Below are 23,780 nucleotides of genomic sequence, written 5' to 3' on the forward strand. Positions count from 1 at the left end.
GAACCCTCAGGGCAGGAATCACTGGGGGTCATCTGAGAGGATGCCTATCTACCACACCACATATATCACAACCTGCTTAAAACAAGGTGAAACTGTCTTCCTGATCCAGCGTCTTTAAAAAGGGAAGGCCAGGGCTAGCCCAGCGGCATAGTGGTTAAGTTCACACACTCTGTTTTGGCAGCCCGGGGTTCCCAGGTTTGATCTCTGGTGCGGACCTATGCACTGCTCATCAAGCCGTGTTGTGGCAGAGTCCCGCATATAAAATAGAGGAAGATGGGCATGCACAGATGTTAGCTCAGGGCTAATCTTCCTCAGCAAAAAGAGGAGGATCCTCAATGGATATTAGCTCAGAGCCAATCTTTCTCACACACACACACAAAAAATGAAGTGCATCTCTGTGTTTTCTAGGGAGCCTTGTCAAGTGCAGGTACAGGGTCATAGGCTCAGGCATCAGAAATTGCAGAAATGTTTGTTTAAATTTCTGACTGTTTCTAATATTTGCCTGTTTACTCTCTGATGCTGCTGTATGCCACTGGAAACTACATTTCCCAGACTTCCTTGCCCTCTGGTTTCCATTAGATTTGACTAATAGGAGACATTGGCAGAACATAGTGGGACCAGGGTATTTCGCCCCTTCCCTCTTTGCTTCTTGGGGTTTCTCCAGCATCCTTAGTATTCTTTGGCTCTAGTCCCATCAGATAGCCCTTCTCCTGGTGATCTCAGCTCCCACCTTACCAGCTTGTGCTGTTCCAGCTTCACTGGCAGTTCCAGCCCCAACTCCTAGAAGATGGTATCACCTCTTCTTCCTTTTGTTCCTTTAGCCCTTGGAGAGGTGGCAACTTCCTAATCCTGCTTATCTTTGGGTTATTCCTCATCCCTCTTCTGGTTTCTCAATTCTTTCATCATCTATTTATCTAATTACTTCTATTAAATTCCTTTTATATGAAGTCCCTGGACCAGTTTCTCTTTTTTTGCTGGCTGTACTAACACACTGACAAACAGTGGGACTGAACACAACTGATATACATTGGTATTTCCTGAGCAACTCCTGTGCAGAGCAGTGTTTGCAGCGTTCTCTAGTCCTAAATATCTGCCCTAGTCGTCATGCTGCTGGAAGTTCAGAGAGTGGTTGCTTCCTCAATATGTAGCGTCACCACTCTGGGCTCAAATTTCCTGTTTTATAAAATGGGAAGCTTTGTGACATCTGTGGTCTCTTAAATCCATGAATATTGGGGGCTCCAGAATTCCTCCATAGGCAAAGTTTAGGAACCACATTCTGGCTGGGAAGTGGGTGGGAGCACTTTATGAAACCGAAGAGTTGGGGGTGGGGGCATAGAGAAAGAAAAGAAAACAAACAAAACCTCAAAACCCTGAGTTGTCCACATCACAGAAGGGAAGTATCAGTGGTGGAGATCGTGGGGGAAGCTAACATGGATCACACCAGGACTCCATAAACTAAAAATATTGTCCTGCAAATTGCTCCCTGTTTCTTAGTCTATCCCCTGCTTTCTACCCCATCTCCAAATCAAAAAGAGTGCTTAGGAATAAAGTTTAAAAATATGAAAATAACATTTCACTGTACTCAGGATAACAATAATTGATAAAAGGTGGCGGAATTTGTCACTGGAATAATCTTACGAAGAGAAGAAACAGTATAAGTAAGCTCTCTTAGCTTCAGACCCTGAGCAAGTTACTTAACATCTTTGGGTGCAGTTGTGTGTTCTGGAAAATGCTGATAATAATAGTACAAAGGGTTATTACCAGGATTAAGTGAGTAAGTGTTTGTAAAGTGCTTACAACAGTGCCTGGCACATAGTATTTGCTCTATGGTAAACCTCATAAATATGTTGCAATAGTTTAAATCGTAAGTGACTATATTTATATTGTAACTGATATAAATTATACTGGCATATTATGGTTAATATAAGTCTGGAGAGTTCAGGTAAAAGCAACTGTGAGAAAAGGAAGATTGGTGGTCATACAGAAAAAGAAGTGTTTGTACAGTGGTGACTTGTTCAGTGTGTCTTTTCCACAGAGCAGAATGCAGTACACGAGTGTCCCCAGGCTGGAGGAGCTGATTGATTGGGAAGCTACCACATGATGAAACTATCCTTTATTAAAACTTTATGCTCAGAACATATCTTCTAATCTGTGTTTTGGTCTCCTGACCAGAAAGTAATCACACCTCTGATACTTATTTTTAATATCAAGTGTATCTTTTATTATAAATTAATTAATGACATGGCTTATAAACTCATATCATGTGATTTAGGTTTCTATAATCATACTACTAGCTTACATGTAAGGTTACTTACTATGTGTCAGTGTTATAAGCATTTCAAAAAAATTATCTCATCTTAACCTAGCAACACTCCTAATGAGTAGATAATAGTTGTGTCAGTTAGATTTTCCTAAATTATATAACAAACACCCTCCAAATCCTGGTGTAGGATAATAGCAAGTGTTATTTCAGGCTCACATTGCATTTCTTTGTGGATCAGCCATGGCTCTGTTCCACAGTTTCTTTGTGGATAGACTCAGGCTAAATGAACATAACATAAAAAGATCTTATTGCTCTTAATGATTCTGCTGGAAGGTGGGCACGTGTCACTTCTACTTATATTTTATTGACCAAAGCAACTCACATGGTGATGACTTTTGTCAACATGATGGGGAAGTGTACTCCTCACATAGGGAGGTATATTATAAATATATATCAATGGGCAGTGATGTATAATCCTCCCATGAGTAGCAGGAAACAATAGGAGTAATAGTACAATCTATCATACTATTCTCATCCAAATTTTAGACACAAGAAAATCGAGAAATAGAGTTTAGTAAATTTCTTAAAGTCACCAACCTAGTAAGTGATAGGATTGGGGTATGAAATGGAGTAGTCTTTCTCCAAAGTTGTGATAGCCGGACTCCAAGATGGCCCCAGTAATTCTTACCTCCTGGTTTGCACACACTTGTGTAGTTCCCTCCCATACTGGACAGGACTGAACTATGTAACTAATAGAATATTGTGACCTCTGAAGTTAGGTCACAAAAGATATTGTGACTTCTGTTTTGCTCTTTGTTGGGTCACTCACTCTTGGGGAAGCCAGCTGCTATCTAGTGAGCCGTTGAGCTGCCCTATGGAGAAGTACATAAGCCAAGGAACTAAGGCCTTCTCCCTATAGCTAACACTGACTTTTCATCCACGTAAGCCATATGAGCCGTCTGGGAATAGGATCTTCCAGCCCTAGTCAAGTCTTCAGATGACTGCAGCCCCAGCTAACATCTTGACTCCAATCTCACTAGAAATCCAGAGTCAAAATCACCTAGTTAAGTCACCCTTAAATTCCTGACTCATGGAAGCTGTGTGAGATAATAAATGTTTATTATTACTGTAAGCAACTAAATGTTGGGATAATTTGTTATGCAGCGATAGATAACTATACAAGAGTCTCTGTGTTTAACCATTATGCCAAACTGACATCGTGTATGAATTAACAATCTTGTGTAAATGGATAGACCTTACGTTTACAAACCAGTAAATGCTTATAATTTAGGGGGAGTGGAGAGGGAAAAGTATAAGGGATGCTGAGAAAATAACTATAGAAGTATGTTAGACCAAGAGAGAAAGGGAAGAACCGAGAAAAGATACACAAGAAGGCCAAATGCAATCTGTTCCTGTTCATTGAACCATCACTTCTAAAGCTACCTGCAACATGTTTGAATAAATATATGCTGAAGAGATTGATTAGGAAAATGATCATGAATTCAATATTAAGGTTAATGGAAAGATAGTTAATATCTCTGAAGCCATTGTTTCTCACAGGGCTCTCTTTCCAGACTGATGGAAGTATTTTCTAGACTCTTGCCAGGATTAAAGGATCTGTGTTTTGACTCTTAAGAGTGTATATATAGGGGCCAGCCCTGTGGCCGAGTGGTAAAATTTCCACGTGCTCTGCTTTGGTGGTCCGGGTTCGTGGGTTTGGATCCTGGGTGTGGACCTACTCCACTCATCAGCGATGCTGTGGAGGCATCCCACATACAAAAATAGAGGACGACTGGCATAGATGTTAACTCAGGGCTAATCTTCCTCAAGCTCGGGGTGAATCTTCCTCACAAAAAAAAAAAAAAAAAAAAAGGAGTATATATGTAGACACTTACGTTTTATATTCTTAAACCCTTCTAGGCCAAGAAGGGACATCCCAATCCTCCATCTCATCTCCAGATCCAAACTACTCTCCACTTGAACTTTTTGCAAAGAATGTTCTTGCCTCCAGATTCCAAAGGATTCCCTTCCTGGCAACCCAGAGGGCAAGTCACTAACCTCTCTCAGGATTTCATCTTGAAATAGTAATGGGTTCTTGGGGTTTCCATATGCTTCAACATCCAAATTAAGTTTAGATTTATTATATTTACTCTCTTCATATTTCTCATTTTTGTTTTACTGATTTATTTAGCCTGAGGCCAATGCAGAACAATTTACCTCTGAGTTTAGAGCTTAAAATATATGTATGCACATATATATACATACACCATGTAAAATATATAAGATGTAGAAATATACACTTTCCAAGGTATAAAAATAAAGAGTTTAAGATCACCTCTTAAACTTAAGCCTACAACACACTGTTCCTTCAATCTGCTGATTGAGACCCACTATTTATGAAATCAGTTTAGCTGGTTGTGATCAGCTTTATTGAAATTAAGAGAAGAGAAGGGAAGAGAAGAGAAGAGAAGAGAAGAGAAGAGAAGAGAAGAGAAGAGAAGAGAAAGAGAAGATAGCAGAGCAAGTTACATTTAAAAGAGATATCTATTACTTCCTTAAAGTTTTGTTTCAGTTAGGGCATCATGCATGAGTGTATGTGAGAGTGAGTATATGATGTAAAATACATTTCTTAATGTAGGTTATAGTCAAAAAGATTTCTTAAGAAAATAACTGGTCAGCTAATAAACATGAAAATAAACTGAAACTATTGTTGAGGTTACAAAATACCCTCAAACTTAGTTGCTTAAAACAACAACCATTTGGTCATGCCTACAGATTCTGTGGGTCAGGAATTCAGAAAGAGCAGAGTGTAGTTGGCTTGTCCCCATGCCATGATGTTTGAGACTTCAGCTGAAAAGACTTGACCACTGGAAGCTGGAATCAGCTGGAGACTCCTTCTCTGACATTTCTGTTCCTTGAACAAAGGTCCTTTGAACCTTTGATGGTTCAAAGACTAGGACAGCTAACCACAGTGCCAAACATGGTCTCCACATGCAGCTTTCTCACAGCATGGTGGCCTCAGAATCACCAAAATTTTTATGAGATAGATAGCTCAGCATTCAAAGGCTGAGAGTTCCAGCAAATAAGGCAGAAGACGCATTGTTTTTTAGGACCTGGACTTGGAAGCCACACAGCTTCACTTCCTCCACGCTCTATTGTTGCAAGCTGTCATAAGCTCACTCAGATTCAAAGGGATATGAATTAGACTGGATGGGGGAGCAAACAAGACACATGGGAGAAGGGAATGTGCGTCAGGAGAAATTGTTGCGATCATCTTTGGAAAATTAAATTTGCTACATAATGCAACCACGAGAAAGTCCATGAGCAATAGACTAGATAAGTAAATACATTGGACTATGTTTATAAATTAAATATTAAACGGCAACGCAAATCAACAAACTAGAGTTCTCTGCACCAATACAATACAGAGGTATGGATCTTGTAAATGTGGAAACAAGCAAGACACAAAAGAATAAATGCACTATGATTTTGCGTATATACACTTCAAAAACAGGAAAAACTAAACCATATTGTTCATGGATACATATATAAATGATTAATCTATAAGTAAAAAAACAAGGAAATAATTTCAATGAAAGTCCAGATAAAGAGCAAAGAAGGGCACAGAGAGTACCTGAATGACTGGGAAACTCAGTACACCTTTCTTTTTTCAAATAAACTGTATTATATTTTTAGAAGAAACATGTTGTTTGTTAATAATAAAGTAATCAATACTTACAGTAGTAACAGAAAACACATAAAAGTTTGGAAACAAGAATAAAAATCATCTATATTTCCACCACTATGAAGAACTTATGTCACATTTAGGTGTATTTTTCCCTTCTACGAAAAGTGTTATAACATTGTGGGATACAAAGAGAAACTTATTTTTTTTAGAAAACTTTTTTATTTTGAACTAATTATAGATTTATGAAAGTTGCAATAATAGTACAAAAAGTTCCCTTATAAAGTTCCCTCAACTGGCTTCCCCCAATGTTAATGTCTTACATAACCATTATACAATTATAAAGAACAAGAAATGGACATTGGTACAATATTATTAACTAAACTTTAAACTTTATTCAAATTTTACAAATTTTTCCACCAATGTCTTTTTTCTAGTCCAGGATCTTATTCAGGATCCCACATTGCATTTACTTATTTTTTCTCCTTAATCTCTTCCAGTCTATAATAGTTCTTTAGTCTGTCCTGGTCTTTCATGACCTTCACACTTTTGAAAAGTACTGATCAGTTAAACAATATTCCTCCATTTGAATTTGTCTGATGTTTTCTCACTGTTGGAATGAGTTTATGTATTTTTGCCAGAAAATATGACAAAAATGATGAAGTGTCCTTTTAAGTGCAAGGAGTTCATGACGTTATATCTCATTACTTGTGATGTTACCTTGCTCACTTAGTTAAGGAGGGGTCTGCTGGGTTTCTCCACTGTAAAGTTATTACCTTTCCCTTTGTAGTTGATAGATATCTTGGGGAGGATACCTTGAGACTATGTGAATCCTGCTTCTCCTTAAAATTTCACCCAATAATTTTAGCATCCATCTATGAATTTTATCTGCAATAAGAAAGAGTTGTCCTTTCTCCTTATGTATTTATTTATGGATATATATTTTATTCTATGAATTAAATGCTGTATTATCAGTTTTTTTTATTTTGTTGCCAAATGGTTCCAGCTTTGGCTACTGGTAGCTCCTTGAGACTGGGTTGCATGTTTTTTCAACGTTTCCATCTTTTTTTAAATGTTTTATTTTCTGGCACCACAAGATGTTCCAGGCCCATCTGATATTTTCCCTGCTCCAGCCTTGGAATCAACTACCTCTCCAAGGAGCCCTAGTTCCTTTTATTGGAGAATGATGCTTAAAAAACAAAGATTGTGTGTGGGGTGTGCTAATTGCTCCTGGGATGTCACTGCTTGTAAGTCCTTGCAGCTGAGCGAGCAAAGAAATATATGTGTAGGGGCCGGCCCTGTGGCTTAGCGGTTAAGTGCGCGGGCTCTGCTACTGGCGGCCGGGTTTGGATCCCAGGCGCCCACCGACACACTGCTTGTCCGGCCCTGCTGAGGCCGCATCCCATATACAGCAGCTAGAAGGATGTTCAACTATGACATACAACTATCTACTGGGGCTTTGGGGGAAAGGAAAAAGGAGGAGGATTGGCAATAGATGTTAGCTCAGAGTTGGTCTTCCTCAGCAAAAAGAGGAGGGTTAGCATGGATGTTAGCTCATGTTTGATCTTCCTCACAAAAAAAAAAAAAAAAGAAATATATGTGTAATTAACCCACACATACACACACACATCTTTGTTTCTGTATCTATATAATTGTAGATATATTTTACAATATGAGCTTATGTTAATACTTCTGATTCTAATCTAGCACCACAAGGTTCATTTTAGCCAAATACTTCTTTTTCCACCAGTGAGAACACTGGATCTCACTTTCTGCAACATATTTACTTCTTTGTTCAATTCTAGTAGACACATAAGTAGTTTCAGAATTATTAATCTATATCCCAGAGAGAAATATTTTTATTAGATTATGGCCTTTATATATAGTTACTTTGCCTTTAGCCTTACAGTATCCAATCAAGATACTATCTTCCACAGTTACTTAAGTTAATTTTTATCTTCTTCAATCCCTTCGGTGTCATTGTTGTTAATTTAATACAGTTTGGTTAATTTATTAGTGATTGTATTCCGTTTTGGGTATATGTTCCCATCCCTATCGCTCTTTTCTTTTTGCTTGAGGAAGATTGTCCCTGAGCTAACACCTGTGATAGTCTTCCTCTATTTTGTATGTGGGATGCCACCGCAGCATGGCTTGATGTGTGGTGTGTATCTCTGCGCCAAGGATCTGAACCCTCGAACCCTGGGCTGCAGAAGTGGAGAACAAGAACTTAACCACTTCGCCACTGGACCAGCCCCCGATAAGTATTGCTTTTAATAGTTTATTTTGCTAGTATGTGAAACATTACTGGAGTTGTAAGAGTCAGAGTTATACAAAAAGACAGACTCAGGAAACTGTCACTCCCTCCTCATCCCTGCTACTCTGCTCCCATTCCTGCCTTCTTTCCATTCCTTTCTAACCTACCCCCCATGGATAACCAATCTCGTTCATTTTTGGTTTATCCTTCCAGTATATCTTTTGCACAAATGAGCAGAAAAATGTGTTTTCTTATATCCTCTTCTTTCGCTTATGGAGGATATCATACTATGGATAGTCTTTTGCACTTGGCTTTTTAACTTAATCCTATATCCCTGGGTTTGCTCCTGATTAGTTCATAGAGATCTTCTTCATTCATTGTTGTAGCTGATATTACTCAACTATGCATATGTGCCCTAGTTTATTCAACCCCTCTCTTACATGTGGATATTAAAATGCTTTCCAATATTTTACAGTTCCAAACAACGCTACAATGAATAACCTGGGCTATGCAACCCACAGTGTTCATTGTAAAATTAAACAAAAGAAATAACAATTTCTAAGAAAATATATGGCCCTTTTTAAGAAAAGTTTTCCAGAAATGCTCTACATCAAAAGCCAAGATACAGTACCTATTAAGAGTCCACAAAGGGAAGTTTGTCTCAACATATAGAGTTCTGCAGGTCGTCTTCAGAGTGTCGCTATGTCTGTGCTTATATAGCACACCTCCTATGAGGGAGCTGGGGAGGTGCTAATTTGTCTAGCAAAAAACACCTTTTCCCCAAGCTCTGTCTTCAATAAAACTATCAGGGTAACATATTAAAATAGCAAAGTCCAGAATCAAGTGCTTGGAGCCCAGAGTTGTGGAGTAGAAGGAACCAAGTACAAGCCTCTCTTTTCTTTCAGTTTTTCTGCAAATCACATTGTTCCTCTTAGCTTAGTTGCTATCAGGTCCAAAATAGAAATGTTTACAGAGTGCTCCCTACTTTCCATCAGTCGGAGTTCTATAGAGGCTTAAAAAAAAAGTCAAAAATAGGAAATTATTTTTTTAGCTCATTAGAGATTAATAAACTTGAGAATATTTTATAACTACAAAAGTTCAAGAAATTGCATGAGGAAGACTCCTCCACTCTGGCTACATTAGCCTGTACAGAGAGAAATACATTTTACACCGGGGCATCCAGCACACAGTCAAGGAGCTGTGTAGATAACTGAAACTACATGCATTGAGCTCTGGTATTTTATATTCTATTCTAGTTTGTTAACAAAGAAACATTTTAGCCTTGTGCTACTATATTGATTTCACCACCTTTAATGATCATTCAGACCTGTAGTATGAAAAACACTGTTTTTAAGAGCACATGCTTTGAAATCAGACAGATGTGAGCTGGAACCCAGGATGCACCTCTTACCAGCAGTCTTCTCAGGAGAATTTCTCAACCTGTGAAAGCCCATTTCCTCCTATGTAAAATGGGGGTGCTATCTATAGCGCGGATTGTTGCATTGACTAAGAATGCAGGTAGCACACAGTACAGTAGTCAATAAATGGAAAGGGTAACTTTTATTAAGAATGATAAAATGGGACAAGAAGTGGAGATGCTGTACTAGGGAATTCTGGTAGTCCACAGGCAACCAGTCCAGACCACCCTCTGTGGATGGAAAATAATGAAGCAGAAGATCCTTTATCGTTACTCTCCCTTCTCTTTCTCGAACCCACTCTAGTGCCCAGTCAGGTGTTAATCCAAGGAAGTCAGGATTGGATTCCTGCTGCCCCCATCCTCCCAACCTGTGGTCATATCCAGCACGGACTTCTTTTCGAAGATCTTGAAGGCAAGTCCAGAAATCCACAGGAACACTCAGATCACAGGAAACACTTTTGACCTGTCAATCACCTCCAGTGAGAGTGGCAGTGGTTCCCACACTTGGCTGGGCATCAGGAGAATCTGAAGAAGTTGTGAAATATTCAGGTTCTGAGACCCACTGAAGTCGTTGGTTCAGAAGCATCTAGAACAAGACTTTGGAATCTATATTTAAAACACGTGCACAACACACACACACACACAGTTCTGATATAGCTGACAGATCAACAGGAAAATGGAGTCCTTTGGTGTTACTCTTATTTCAAATAAATGCTTGATTTAACAGTGGCAGATCCTCAATATCTTCAAATTTGTCACATTTATAAGAAAACACACTGTACCATGGGAGATGAACATAGGTGAGTTGAAAGATCACAGGATTTGGAGAGTTTACGTCCCTCCAAGTCGGAAGTAGTAAGGAACACATATAATAGAGTAAGGCATTTGAGAGAAAACTTCAATGTGTTGTGCAAATTTCAGCTAGCTGTGGGAGTGGTTTTGTTTGTTACTGAAAGTGAGTATAACCCCACTGTTCTGGGATCAATTGCCCGTAAAATCGGTTTCCCTAGTAACTATCAATTGGTTGGTTTTGGAACCTTATCCCCTCCCTTTTTATTTTAAACTATACCAAAGGGCACATTTATTTTTCACTAGCATAAGGCTTAAAATATATTGATAATCTACATCACTTTTATACTGGATTCAACATTAATTTAAATAAGACTATTTTGAAACATTGCACCATGTATCAAAGATCTGTATTCTCTTTTATTTCAGTAGTAGTAGGGTCGGTCTGTTGAGTGTAGAGAAGATTTGGAGCAATGGAACTAAAAATTGATGTGATGTTCAATGCTATGTTACAACCAGCCACACCTGCAGAATAGTATCATATCACCTTATAGCACTGACCAAAATTTTATTTTGTCTGTCAAGTACATGACTTGCAGTTTTTAAGACAATTCTATCCAGACCATTTTCCAGGAATAGTTCTTTTAGTTGGGTTTGCATTGCCAAGATGTACTCTTTGTTGATTGGGTAACTGCCTAAACAAACCCATTAGTTCAGAGACCTTGCAAAGGATGTCTTCAGAGGGCAATAACTTAACTTGGATAGTCCATCAAAGCTCTGCTTCTGAGATAGAAATTTGAACTTGTCATTCAATCATACATGTAATTCATTTTCTTTTTTATGGAGCTCCGGGAAGCATAGAGCCATAATCTTCATGACTGAAGCCATATTTGGTGTGTAGACTAGTCATTCATCAGCTATTCAGCAATAACAGGGTCTGGGGTTCTCTAGTAATGGAAATAGGTATGTTATAATCTACACTTCTCATTTATTTCCCTTTACTATCGATGCTTGAATTTCAATTCTAGCTAGTATATTACAATCTGATCCTGAAGCACATATCGAAAGAATTCAGCAAGACTGCAGACAAATTCTTCAAAGAGCACCTCCACTTCCAGTGACTTTATGGACATCATCTGCGTGTTATTTGAAAATTAATCTTTTTCCATCTTGTACCCTATGTGTTGGACTCCCCTTCCTTCCCAAATATCCTGAATTCAAGTTATCTAAACTCATGAAGCAGTTGTCCAGAGGAAGAGAAGCAACAGCCCCGCCCCCAACCCTTGGGAGCAGAAAGGAAAAGAATTATCCTAAGGAATTGTTAAAAATCCCAGATGCAGCAGACAGAAACAAACCATGGCTGTATAGGCTGATGTCCCAGGGGTCTAAAATTTAACCCCACATGGGCAATAATTTGTTTGGCATTAAACTAAACCAGTTTGATGAACTCAAATGCCCTCGGCTCAATAGGCAGGACTCTCCGAGGAGCCTGTGTTACTTCCCTCACTTAAGCGCAGATTTGTAATAAAAATCTTAATGCCAGTGGCATGGTTTTTGGACATATAAGAAGCTAACAACTTGGAGAATCATATTTGAGAGGTCAGAAAACTCCACAGTTAAAGGTCGATTTATAATTTGCGAAGAAAATAGAAAGTTTTGTTTCTCTCAGTTGAAATTTGGCGAGCACGGCGAGAAATATTGCTGGTTTTTGGCATAAGGTTTTGTGCTTTCCTCATAATTTGAGACCTGCGTGAAGCCTGAGGCTTCGGGGATCATTTTTTGAGAAAAATCAGGCAATTCGGTGTAGAGAATTTTGATATTTTTGACATTTTTTGAGGTGTAACAAACACAACTCGGGATCCGAGAGGACACTCTGCGGCTGCCAGCTAGGCGGGCTGGACAGCGCACCAATCACGGCGCAGCTCCGCCCTATATAAACGGGCGGGCGCAGCGGCGCGGCCCGAGTCCCGGCCAGTGCCTCTGCTTCCGGCTCGAATTGCTCTCTCCAAACCCGCCTTCAATATGTCTGAGACTGCGCCCGCCGCGCCCGCTGCTCCGGCCCCTGCCGAAAAAACGCCAGTGAAGAAAAAAGCCCGCAAGGCCGCAGGTGCCGGGAAGCGCAAAGCGTCGGGACCCCCAGTGTCCGAGCTCATCACCAAGGCTGTCGCTGCCTCTAAAGAGCGCAGTGGCGTGTCCTTGGCTGCGCTCAAGAAGGCGCTGGCGGCCGCTGGTTACGACGTGGAGAAGAACAACAGTCGCATCAAGTTGGGTTTGAAGAGCCTGGTGAGCAAGGGCACTCTGGTGCAGACCAAGGGCACTGGTGCGTCGGGTTCTTTCAAGCTCAACAAGAAGGCAGCCACTGGCGAAGCCAAGCCCAAGGCCAAGAAGGCGGGCGCGGCCAAGCCCAAGAAGCCTGCGGGAGCGGCTAAGAAGCCCAAGAAGACCACGGGGGCGGCCACCCCAAAGAAGAGCGCTAAAAAGACCCCAAAGAAGGCCAAGAAACCTGCTGCGGCTGCGGGAGCCAAAAAAGCAAAGAGCCCCAAAAAGGCTAAAGCAGCCAGGCCCAAGAAGGCGCCCAAAAGCCCAGCGAAGGCCAAAGCGGTGAAACCCAAGGCGGCTAAACCAAAGACCGCCAAACCGAAGGCAGCCAAGCCAAAGAAGGCGGCAGCCAAGAAAAAGTAAGAAGTTTCTTTGGCCAACTGCTTATGAGCTCAACACAACCCAAAGGCTCTTTTCAGAGCCACCCACAGGTATCATAAAAAGAGCTATGGCACATTTTAAGGGGGCGTGGCTGTAAGGCCTGAAGCGCGGGGCGGGCCCCCAGGGATGGGGGATGGGGGATGGGTTGCAGTAATGAGTACTACCGTCCTCCGGTTGAACACGCCTGTGTCCTTGGAGAACTGCTGACTGAGGCCTGAGCGGGACAGGGATGCCGGGTTTGGGTACCTGTCCATTCTGTCTCCAGAGCGCAGAGAGAAAGTTCTGCAACCATTTAGGAGTACGCCGGTTGTAAATAGGTAGCTCGTAATACCCATCCCTGACTCCCACCTAGGGTGCCATATGGAAGAGCACAGATTTGGGGGCGAAAGTGATTTCAAGTGTTGTTGCAGGACCTATGTTATGTAGGTGTTAGGAGATTTTAATGTTTCACCCAAAATTATCAGATGTACTCAGTATTTACCCATTGCGTTCAAGATTTACAGTTGTATGGGACACTTGTGTTCAGAACAAACCAAAAGGCAAAATTGGCAGATTTGGGTGAAGACGTTCTGAGTATTTTAACCATAATGGTTTATGGTAAAACAAGTTCGCAGAGTTTTTGGTAGAGAAAGAGATAAGGGAATGCAAACTTGAAAGGGTCACGCAGCCCAGCGTTATTGCTGAGCTTCTAGTGGTTGGGATTTGGTTAGCTGCTGCGGGGAAAATGAGCTACTCAACAACCGCTGGCCCACCAGCTCTAGCAGCTAGGACATCAGCACAGCCACTAGGTGTCCACTGGTGTGGGGCCGGGACCCAATGCACAAAGTTATTATGGCGAGCACGGAGTTGCTTCCACTCACAAACCTAAAACTGGCCTCTTCGAAATAAAAGTTCCGTCTCTTCTCCGAGATGTGCAGCCCCGTTGCTTGAAGAGGCCATTTATAGTAGCTTTGGGTAGACTAGTATAGGCCTTCTGATTGGGTCGAAGCAAAGTGACCAAATAGCCAATGAAAAGGTAGACGTGCAACTATCATTTACATTCGTATTTGTGACGACACTAAAATTAATCCAATCATGAGCGAAATCTTACTAACCTAATTTGAATACCGCATCTATAAATAAATGTGGCCTCGCTGGGGGTGACTATTTTCCCAGGTGTTAGCGATAGTGTCGTGATTTTTTAACGCTGCAATGCCTGAACCTACCAAGTCTGCTCCAGCCCCGAAGAAGGGCTCCAAGAAGGCGGTGACCAAGGCGCAGAAGAAAGACGGCAAGAAGCGCAAGCGCAGCCGCAAGGAGAGCTACTCCGTGTACGTGTACAAGGTGCTGAAGCAGGTCCACCCCGACACCGGCATCTCGTCCAAGGCCATGGGCATCATGAACTCGTTCGTCAACGACATCTTCGAGCGCATCGCGGGCGAGGCGTCGCGCCTAGCGCATTACAACAAGCGCTCGACCATCACGTCCAGGGAGATCCAGACGGCCGTGCGCCTGCTGCTGCCCGGGGAGCTGGCCAAGCACGCCGTGTCCGAGGGCACCAAGGCCGTCACCAAGTACACCAGCTCCAAGTAAACTTGTCAAGTAAGCGTCTTTACATCTAACCCCAAAGGCTCTTTTAAGAGCCACGCATGCTTTCAACAAGTGAGTTGTAATCCTTTTATTCCAAAGGCTATTCTCGGATTTCTCATACCAAATTTAAAGCTATGCTACCATTCTTGAATGCTGTATTACAGCTGCGTAGGAAATACTTGTAGGGTACCTAGACAATAACAAAACATGTAAGTTGCGCGCTCATTATGGGCAAATAGAATTCCATAAAGCTATTCATCATTTACTGTCGCATAACTAGATAAGTAATTTGAACTGGAAATGCCATTTCAAGTGTACAGCTTTCGTTTCCGTGTGTAGGTCTCCAAGCTGATCCTGATGTTGATCCGGGACTTGGCGATGACTGCTCATCCAGAGCACGAAAGAGCATTTTCTGATAACTTTGTTCTGCTCAGAATTTCTTTTCTTCTTTCTTTCTTAACATACAGATGTATATTACTGAAAAAAGACTGAAGACAATGAGTTTTCACGGAAACACTACTGAGGTTTTTCTGGTTTGCTTGCTTTGCAATTGGTCTAATTTTTGCTTGAGGCTCTGAACAGCGAGTGGGGGAGGTAGAGGAGGAGCTTATGCTGTGTCCTGAAGGCACCGAGGGAGAGGAAAGGGAAGCCGCTTTTGAGACGCCTTCAAATCCTCTCAGTTACTACATCTTTTTTCCCAGAAAGTCCTATTTAATTTACAGCCTTTTGGCAGTATTCAGCTGTATTGTCCTCTGGGTCACAAAAGAGAAGCCCAATACTCAGTCCGTTAAGATGGCTGATTAGGTAGGCAGTAGTTATCTCAGGACTGAGGCCCCCTTTTCAGTACCCTATACCCTTTCCCGGGTGTCCCCGAGTGTCAAGCATGGAGGGGAGGTAGAAAGGGAAGGGAAGCCCCTTCTGGAAGAATGGCTTAAGATTTTCGCTTCTGGGGAACGGATTATTGTGGAGAAAATAAATCTCTGAAAAGGGGCTGGAAGCTGGGAGGGAGTGGCCATGAGGAAAGGAATCAACGGTTCAGAGTTGACTAAAAAAATTGCAAGGTAGATGAGGCTGGGCTGGGAGTGAAGTGCTGGTTGAGATAGAGAATTTATGTGGATGGTATTTGGTGAGGGAGGAATGAATTTAGAAATTCTAGTCTCCTCACGATTTCCCAAACAAACACAGATTCATAGATTATGAGGATAGATTTTCCACAATATGGCAAGCTGGGTACCTGAATGGACAATTAAAATCTAGAATAATATTTTTTTAAATTCTTAAAAGCAAGGAAGAGCCACTAAGAAAGTAAGGAACTCTCAGGCCCAGGGGCTTGGCCTGTGTGAAACCCCAAGGGCCACAACTGCCTTTCACCCAAACCTGAGCTTTGGTTTTTAGGGTGTTATGTGAAGCCTGTCCATGGTAGGGAGGCTTATAAGAAATCTTTCCCTGTGAAGCTGAGAGACCAGATCAAAAGCCATGTCCTTAGGGTAGAAGGATGAACTAGAAATAGACACACACACACTCACCACAGATGATTGCAAAGAGCCTGCCCTGCACCTAGGTGCTGAGCAGGGAAGATTCCGCCACTGAGAACTGTGTACTACAAGCCAGCCTTCACATTTGACTTGTGCCTGGCATTAATATCACAGAGATTCTAGGCTGAGAATTTAACTTAGGGATGTTCCAAGCTGGGTTTGTGCCCCTGAGCACCTGGTAAAAGCAAATACAAATCCTCTCTGGAGGAATAAGCTTCATTTTAGGTCTCAATAAATCCCGGCAGATAAAATATCAAAGAAAATGAATGAGCAGCTTCACAAGCAAAATTAACCAAACATACCGTGAAACAAGACACCATGACCAAGAATAACAAGAGTAGCAGACAACAGACACAAAAAGAGTAAAAAGAGGCAATGAACAGATACAGATTTGTGACTAACTTTAATATCTTAAAAAAAAAAAAAAAAAAAACTTTGAAATATGTTAAGGGACTAAGAATACAAAGTAGGACCACACAGATTTGATAAAAGAACCAAATAGAAATTCTAGAAATAAATGTATAGATATACATATATTTATACAATTAATTATAACAGAATTAAAATTAAAAGCTTACTAGATGGGTTTTATTAGCCAATTGGACCCAGCTGAAGAATTTTAATGAACTATATAACCAGATCTTAAGGAATTATCCAAAATGCAGATAGAAAATGTAAAAGGGAGTGTAAGAGATCTGGAATTAGTAGTGAAATTGTCTGACATGCATCTGCTCCTAGTACTGGAAGTGCAACCAGAGAGAATGATGCAGAAGTGAGATTTAAAAGATCATGGCAGAGAATTTTTTAGAATTGATGGATTACTCATAATTAAAAATAAATTCAATAGAGTGAAAAATGATACAACAAAAAAGGGGGGGTCACTGTGTGACACTGAACTAAGCCCTATAAATTCTTACAACATGAAATGCTGATTTTTACAGGGTTTTGCCTTCTAATCTGTATTGACAGATGGCGGCGTCAGACTGAAGAAGCACTGTTTGCAGTTCTGTGGAGGGGCAGGATAATTGAGTAATTGATTATTTATGTGCATTTTGTACCTAGTTAATTACCAAATTCTGTTAATTCGAATCAATATTTAATGGCATCTTGATTTTCATTGCATATAATACTATCACTAGCAAATAAAAATGTTTGACATTCTTTCCAATAACTGTTTCTGTTAATTGCTTTTATCATGTTATTGTGTTAGCTAAAATCATAAACTATCCCATATTAGACATGCTAGCAGGCATCACCATCTTTTTCCTCATGTTGATGGACATGGATTTGGTAGTTCATGATTTATAACAATGCTTGCTTGTGTGTGTGTATGTGCGTGGGGTAGTCTTTATTGTGTTGATGTAATTTCCTTCTAATTCTATTTTAAGAGTTTTTACCAAGAATGATTTATGAATTTTTGGCATCTGATGAAATCATGTGCTTTTTATCTTTTAACCTATTGCAGTGAAGTACAGGTAGATTTCCTAATGTGGATCCATTCTTGCATTCCTAGTCCAAAACTTCTTTGGTCATGTTGTATTATTATCATAAACAATGGCTGGATAAATTTTAATATTTTATGTGGATTTTTTTCCATTTCTAATCATACATAAAATCATTCCATAATTTTCTTTTTTGGGTGTACCTTTATCAGATTTTGTCATTAAGATTATGCTACCTTCAAAAACTTAATTGTGGGGCTCTCCTCTATTAATTATCTATTGCTGTATAACAAATTATTCCCAAACTGAGCAGCTCAAATCAGTGAACATTTATTATCTCATTTAGTATCTGTGGATCAGGAATCCAGAAGGGACTTAGCTAGATGGTTATGGCTCAAGTTCTCTCATGAGACTACAGTCAAGATGTAAGCATAGGCTGCAGGCATCTGAAGGCTTGACTGTAGCTGGAGGATTCTCTTCCAAGACGGCTCACTCCCATGCCAGACAAGCTCCTGTTGGCTGTTGGCAGGAAGACCTCGGTTCATTGCTGCATAGACCTCTCTGGAAGGCTGATTGACTGTCTTCAAAACATGGTAACCGTCATTCCCTAGAAAGAGAAATCAGAGACAGAGCAGGAGAAATAAGCCACAATGTCTTTTATGACCTAGTTTTGAACGTCACACACTGACACTTCTACCACTTTCTATTCATTAGAAGCAAATCATTTAAATCTGGCATATTTCAGAAGGGGAATTAGGCTCCATCTTTTGAGGTAAGGATAGCAAAAGAATTTGTGGACATATTTTAAAGTCACCACATATAATTTTTATGTTTTAAATACTTGAATGTAAAAAGTATTTGTCTTTTAACAGTTAGATAAAAATCAACGGTAAAATCACCTGAGCCTAACGTCTTTTAACTGTTAGACTTTTAAGAATTGCAGCAACTTAGATTATAATTGACCACTACCCACAGAGACAAAGGTCCATAAAACTCCCACATGAGATCCTGATGGACTTTTCCCTGAGGTTGTAAAGGACAAAACAGTGGCCTCTACAGTTAAATAAAACATTAGCTCAGCACACAGCAGGCACTTAAAAATAGTATTGAATGAATTTAATTAATTCATCTAAGAAATCCTGAACTGCAATCAGTAAAGCAAATCTCTGGTAGATGATCATTGTTGGAATGTTCAACAAACTAATAGGTTTTGCTTTTTGCAAGAAAACAAATTAAAGGAGGAAATAAATACAATAAAAAGTTAAAATCCCATATACTGTGGCATATGAAAATATAAGAAAATAACCATATGGAAAAAAACAAATTAATTTAAAATTGACAAGAAGTTAAAGCTAATTTAATAATTTATTTAAAATATAGAAGTTAAGATTAATGATTGAGTAACATTATAAAAAATACAATGTTTAAAGTGTAAGGTAATAGATTAAGAGTTAGCAGAAAGAGGAAAAGGAGAAGAATTTAGTCATGAAGGCTTATAAGGAGATTCTTGACATGTGTCAAAATGCCCTAGTAAATTGTACCGTGGCTATAGTTCAGAGTATTTATTTATAAATCAGTTCATTTAAGAGATAGTCATTGGGGGCCTGCCTGGTGGCACAGGTGGTTAAGTGCGCGCACTCCACTGCAGCGGCCTGGGGTTCACGGGTTCGGTTCCTGGGCACGCACTGACACACCACTTGTCAAGCCATGCAGTGGCGGCGTCCCATATAAAGTGGAGGAAGATGGGCACGGATGTTAGCTCAGGGCCAATCTTCCTCAGCAAAAAGAGGAGGATTGGCAGGTGTTAACTCAGGGCCAATCTTCCTCACACAAAAAAGGGATAGTCATTGAATGACTCTGGACCAGTCACTGGTATGGGCACTGGAGATACAAAGAGAGATAAGGTTGACCTTGACCTCTGGAGCCCTCAGTTTTGTAGACTGTCAAGGAAGCTTACAGCTAATTGCATTCCTTTTTCTTTATCTTTCAGTAGGCCTAAAAAGTGTTTATCACTCTTTGGAAATCTGCAGGCAGGTGAACAGACTTGGCTCATATGAGAACTACCAAATTCATTAAATTAAGGCAAAAATATTCATCCCGATTTTTGGGTAATAAACAAAATATAGTAACATTAATACCATTGTGACACAGTGCGAAATTAAGGAACAGTCCGTGAGACTGACCTCACATCTGATACCAACTGCAGAGTGCAGGGGTCTCCAAAACCACCCTCAGATTTGATAATTCACTAGAAGGACTCACAGAGCTCACTAAAAGCTACTATAGTCAACGTTAGGGTTAATTACACCGAAAGGATATAAATGAAAATCAGCCAAGGGAAGACACACATGGAGCAGAGCCTAGGAGGGTTCCAAACTGGAGCTTCTAGTAGTCCTTTCCCAGGGGAGTCATGGAGAGTGTTAATGCCTCCCTGCAACAATGTGTGACAACACAATACATATTGCCAACTAGAGAGACTCAACCAAGTCTTGGTGTCCAGGCTTTTACTGGAGCTTTATCATATAGACATGACTGACTGCCTGAGTGGCTGATCTTTAGTGTTCAGTCCTTCTGGATGTAGTGCAGATACCATGTGGCTCAAAGCCCCCAGCAGAAATGATGGTATTAGACTATCCAGTGTAGCCCAAGACCTCCTGGTAAACAAAGATATTCTTATCATGCAGGACATTCCAAGAGCCTAGAGATCACCTCCCAGCAAAGGGAAAAGGCCACGCCTCTCTTTGCATGGGGTTAACCCTATACCACACATATAGTCATTACAAAAACTATATTTTTACAATTTTGAATTAGATATCTATCATTGACCATAGCTTGAGTTCTAGAATTATTTGCTTTTTATGATTGTTCTGCCACATAGTTTTGGACATTTAGATTGACTGTGGACCCAGAAATTATAAAGAGATTTCTTATTGAAGACTTTTTTATGCTTGAATCAAATGAACAACTTCAGCAGCCTCCTCCTTGATTTATGCTCCCAACTGCCCTCCAAACCCTGGCTGCAGGAAAAGAAGATTTAGGAGATGTAGAGATCATTTTGGGAGCAAGTTCAGAGTTCTTGAAATTCATTGTGGTAGCATGGGCATTCAGTGCTAAATAGAAAAAAAAAATGTTCCTTTTCTTTACATGCACAGCGGCAGTTGAGTGGCTTTTCCTTTCATAAACTATGAGATTTGCTACCACGGACAGGGAACAGGACTTGTAGAAAAGTAAAAGAATTACGCTTTAGAATTTTGTTTAAAACTTTAACAGTGAGTGTTAAGCTGTATTTCATAAATACAAAACAATGTAAATATCACAGCCAAATTATGGCTATTTTTTAGGAAAGGAGGAGGAGGAGCATGAGGAGAACAAGAACAAACGTGAGCAAAATTGAGAAGGACTCAGAAAAGGAATGGAAGAAGCAGACTGCTACTACAAAAGGGAGAGAAAGAAGGTAGAGACCAAAGAGAAGCCTACAGCAGACTGTAGTAGGAGAAAGGCAGAAAGAAAAAAAGAGGGAGATGAGTAGATAGACTTTGTCGTACATTTGATATTTCAGCTGGGTATAATACCAGTTACATATCTGCAATACTCCCCACATTTCTTGGGTTTGGGGTTGAGCGAATTGATTAAAATGTCACTATATTTGGGAGACTTTGACCAGCAGATGTAAAATGGCACCCTTCTATATTCATTTTTAACTTGCTTTATTCATCAGTTAGCCCTAACGGATATAAATTTATTTGCTTATTGTTTGTTTTCTCTCCCCATTCTCAAGACTATAAGCTCCACTGGGACAGGGTTAGTCTTTTTTGCTGACTCCCTAATGCCTAAGGCTGTTCCAGACACACAGTAGGCTCTCAACAAGTATTTGTGGTATGATATAATTAATTAGTTGAGGTACACATAAATCTATAACGACAGGAATAGAGGCCAGAGCTGAGTTGTCAAAAAGGTTCAACTGAATGAGTGACTCAGTCTTTCTGGGTCTCACTTTCCAAATCTATGTAACAAGAGTAATAACAGTACAATACTTCTTAGAGTTATTTTAAGGATTAAGTGAGATAATTCACGTAAAGCTCTTAAAACACATATGGACATTTAGTAAGCACTTGGCAATTGTTAGCAATTATTATATTTCCCTTAGTCACTGAATTAAAATGAAAATCAAAGTGGCTAATTCTCTTCTGGTCAACAACTAAAGGGAAAGAATATAAGCTTTTGAACTATTTGAATCCCACCTCAAGAAAGGTAGCTGGGGAATTTGGATCAAAGATCATATTATTCAGGAATATTTCTTGACTAAGCATGATTTGACGCATTATCTGTTAAGGCTAATAATGACTAAGGTGTAGGTAATTCTGGAGCAGAGAGTCCTCACTGCACATTATACAAGCACGTGTAAACAGAACCCTCTTTGTATAGCAAATATTAATGCTATATGGCATTATGGCAAAATGGCACCTAACAAATAAACCCTTTTTATTTCTTCAATCAGGGAGAGATATAAGTGCAGAGAAGAAATGAATGCAAACAATAACTGAAAATGTGAATCTACCCATAGAAGTTATGAAGTATGAAGTCTGATCTGCCTGAGAATGATTGATTAGTGTGTATATCCCATCCAAATCCAACCCATCCTGGCTGGCTGCACATTGGTTCATCAAAAGGAGATCATTACCTGAGTGGGAGAGCCTAAACAAGGTGTTTTAGCTTTTTCATTTTATTTTTTGTTTGAATTATAAAAATAGAATTTACTTCTGTTACAGGCCTAGTTACTGGGAATTCATTGTTTACCATGGACTACCTTTGCTGGGAGAAGTCAAAATGAGAGGATGGCAAAACATTTGTAAATGAGATGTTATGATTAATAAAATCTGTGGATAATTGGAATTCTGCACTCATTGTTGATTCAAGTCCTTCTCCTAAGATCTCCCCTTTCTAGAGATACAATTTATTTATTTTTCACTTTATTTTCTGGCATCAAGGTCTGAGTGGGTAAGGCCTAAGCATTGTTTCGGCTTTGGTAACGATCTTGAAGGTAAACAACTTAGTTTAGTTAAGCTGACATTTGAGAGGTCACTTTCAACATCTGAATTAAGGGAAACACAATACTTTGAAGCATTCTCAAACTTAAGTGTGCACCAAAATCACCTGAAAAATTCTGAATCTTCAGTCGGTTTTAAAAACACAGATTGCTGGGCCTCACCCACCCAGAAGTTTCTGATTCACTATATCTGGAATAGGATCCAGTAATTTGCATTTCTCAATTATACAGGTGCTGATGCTGCTGGTGGGGACCACACTTGGAGAACTGTGATTTAAATAGGACATTGGATTTCTCTGAAATGCTTCTACCAATTAGCCACACAAAACCGAAAAATCACACTGAGGTTTAAAGCGGAAGGTGAGAAGTCCTGAAAATTGGCAGACGCCGTTCTCTTGCCGGCGCAGCCACGCAGGGGTGGAAAGTCTATCAGGAACCTCCACGCCCCGCCTCTGCCGACCCCCTGTAGCCACGCCCCTCAACGCCGGCTCTCCCAATGGGCCGTCCCGCCCCTCCCCGCCCCTCCACGCCGGCTCCCTCATTGGGCAGTGTCGCCGGGCCTTACGTCCCCCTTTTCGCCACAGAGCCTCACGTTACGCATACGCCACGTTACGCTACTCCGGCTCCCCTAAGGGGCCGCGGGTGCGCTTACGTCCGCCAGTCGCTTGTGCCCGGGAAGTTTCCCCGTGGCCGCCCCCTGCTGGTGCGCAGACCTTGCCGACCCGGCGTCTGTCTTCAGGCAGCTACCCCTTCACCCCGAGAGTCGGAACAATCCACTGCGTCCTTCGCAGATAAAAACAGAACCGAGCAGTTTGAAGACCGAGAAGCAGAGCAACAGCTCTCTATTGGTCTTTGCCTTTCTCTCCCGACTGTTTATCTGAGCTGGCGCTTCCCGTCATCCCCAGTGGCTGAAGACCCCTCATCACTAATTCTCCAGGACACCTTGCTTGCACCACCCCTGTTTATTGTCCTCACATTTACCGGGCACTTTGTGTGAGGATTAAGTGTGTGTGAATATGTATGTGTATGGATAATCATTATTTCCTACTTGAATAACTATGTTTTTAAACTGTGTCTTC

General features: G+C 40.6%; 2 protein-coding genes across 5 annotated transcripts; both read left to right on the plus strand.

Moving 5' to 3' along the window:
• The first annotated feature begins 12,376 nt into the window (after positions 1–12,376).
• Positions 12,377–13,181, plus strand: H1-4 (H1.4 linker histone, cluster member). Its single transcript, XM_014788686.2, has one exon. It carries the CDS (start codon positions 12,431–12,433, stop codon positions 13,088–13,090), a length of 660 nt encoding a protein of 219 aa, XP_014644172.1. The 5' UTR covers positions 12,377–12,430; the 3' UTR covers positions 13,091–13,181.
• A 1,084-nt stretch (positions 13,182–14,265) lies between these two features.
• LOC101389026 (histone H2B type 1-M) lies at positions 14,266–22,547 on the plus strand. Of its 4 annotated transcripts, XR_015554001.1 has the most exons (4): positions 14,266–14,689; positions 15,017–18,247; positions 20,996–21,108; positions 22,153–22,547. XR_015554001.1 is itself a non-coding variant. In XM_087438120.1 (2 exons), the coding sequence occupies exon 1, from the start codon at positions 14,300–14,302 to the stop codon at positions 14,678–14,680; it is 381 nt and encodes a 126-aa protein (XP_087294246.1). In that variant the 5' UTR covers positions 14,266–14,299; the 3' UTR covers positions 14,681–14,689; positions 22,153–22,547. The 4 variants fall into 4 exon arrangements, 1 of the variants encoding a protein (XP_087294246.1); XR_015554002.1 differs by lacking the exon at positions 15,017–18,247; XR_015554000.1 differs by lacking the exons at positions 15,017–18,247; positions 20,996–21,108 and having other exon boundaries at positions 14,266–14,749.
• The last annotated feature ends 1,233 nt before the right edge of the window (positions 22,548–23,780 follow it).

This window comes from Ceratotherium simum, chromosome 13 (assembly GCF_057802395.1).
Source record: "Ceratotherium simum simum isolate JZ-2026a chromosome 13, ASM5780239v1, whole genome shotgun sequence".
Classification (NCBI taxonomy): domain Eukaryota; kingdom Metazoa; phylum Chordata; class Mammalia; order Perissodactyla; family Rhinocerotidae; genus Ceratotherium; species Ceratotherium simum.

Coding starts and splice junctions, on each gene's coding strand:
- H1-4 (XM_014788686.2), top strand. CDS start 12,431: ATGTCTGAGACTGCGCCCGCCGCGCCCGCTGCTCCGGCCCCTGCCGAA.
- LOC101389026 (XM_087438120.1), top strand. CDS start 14,300: ATGCCTGAACCTACCAAGTCTGCTCCAGCCCCGAAGAAGGGCTCCAAG.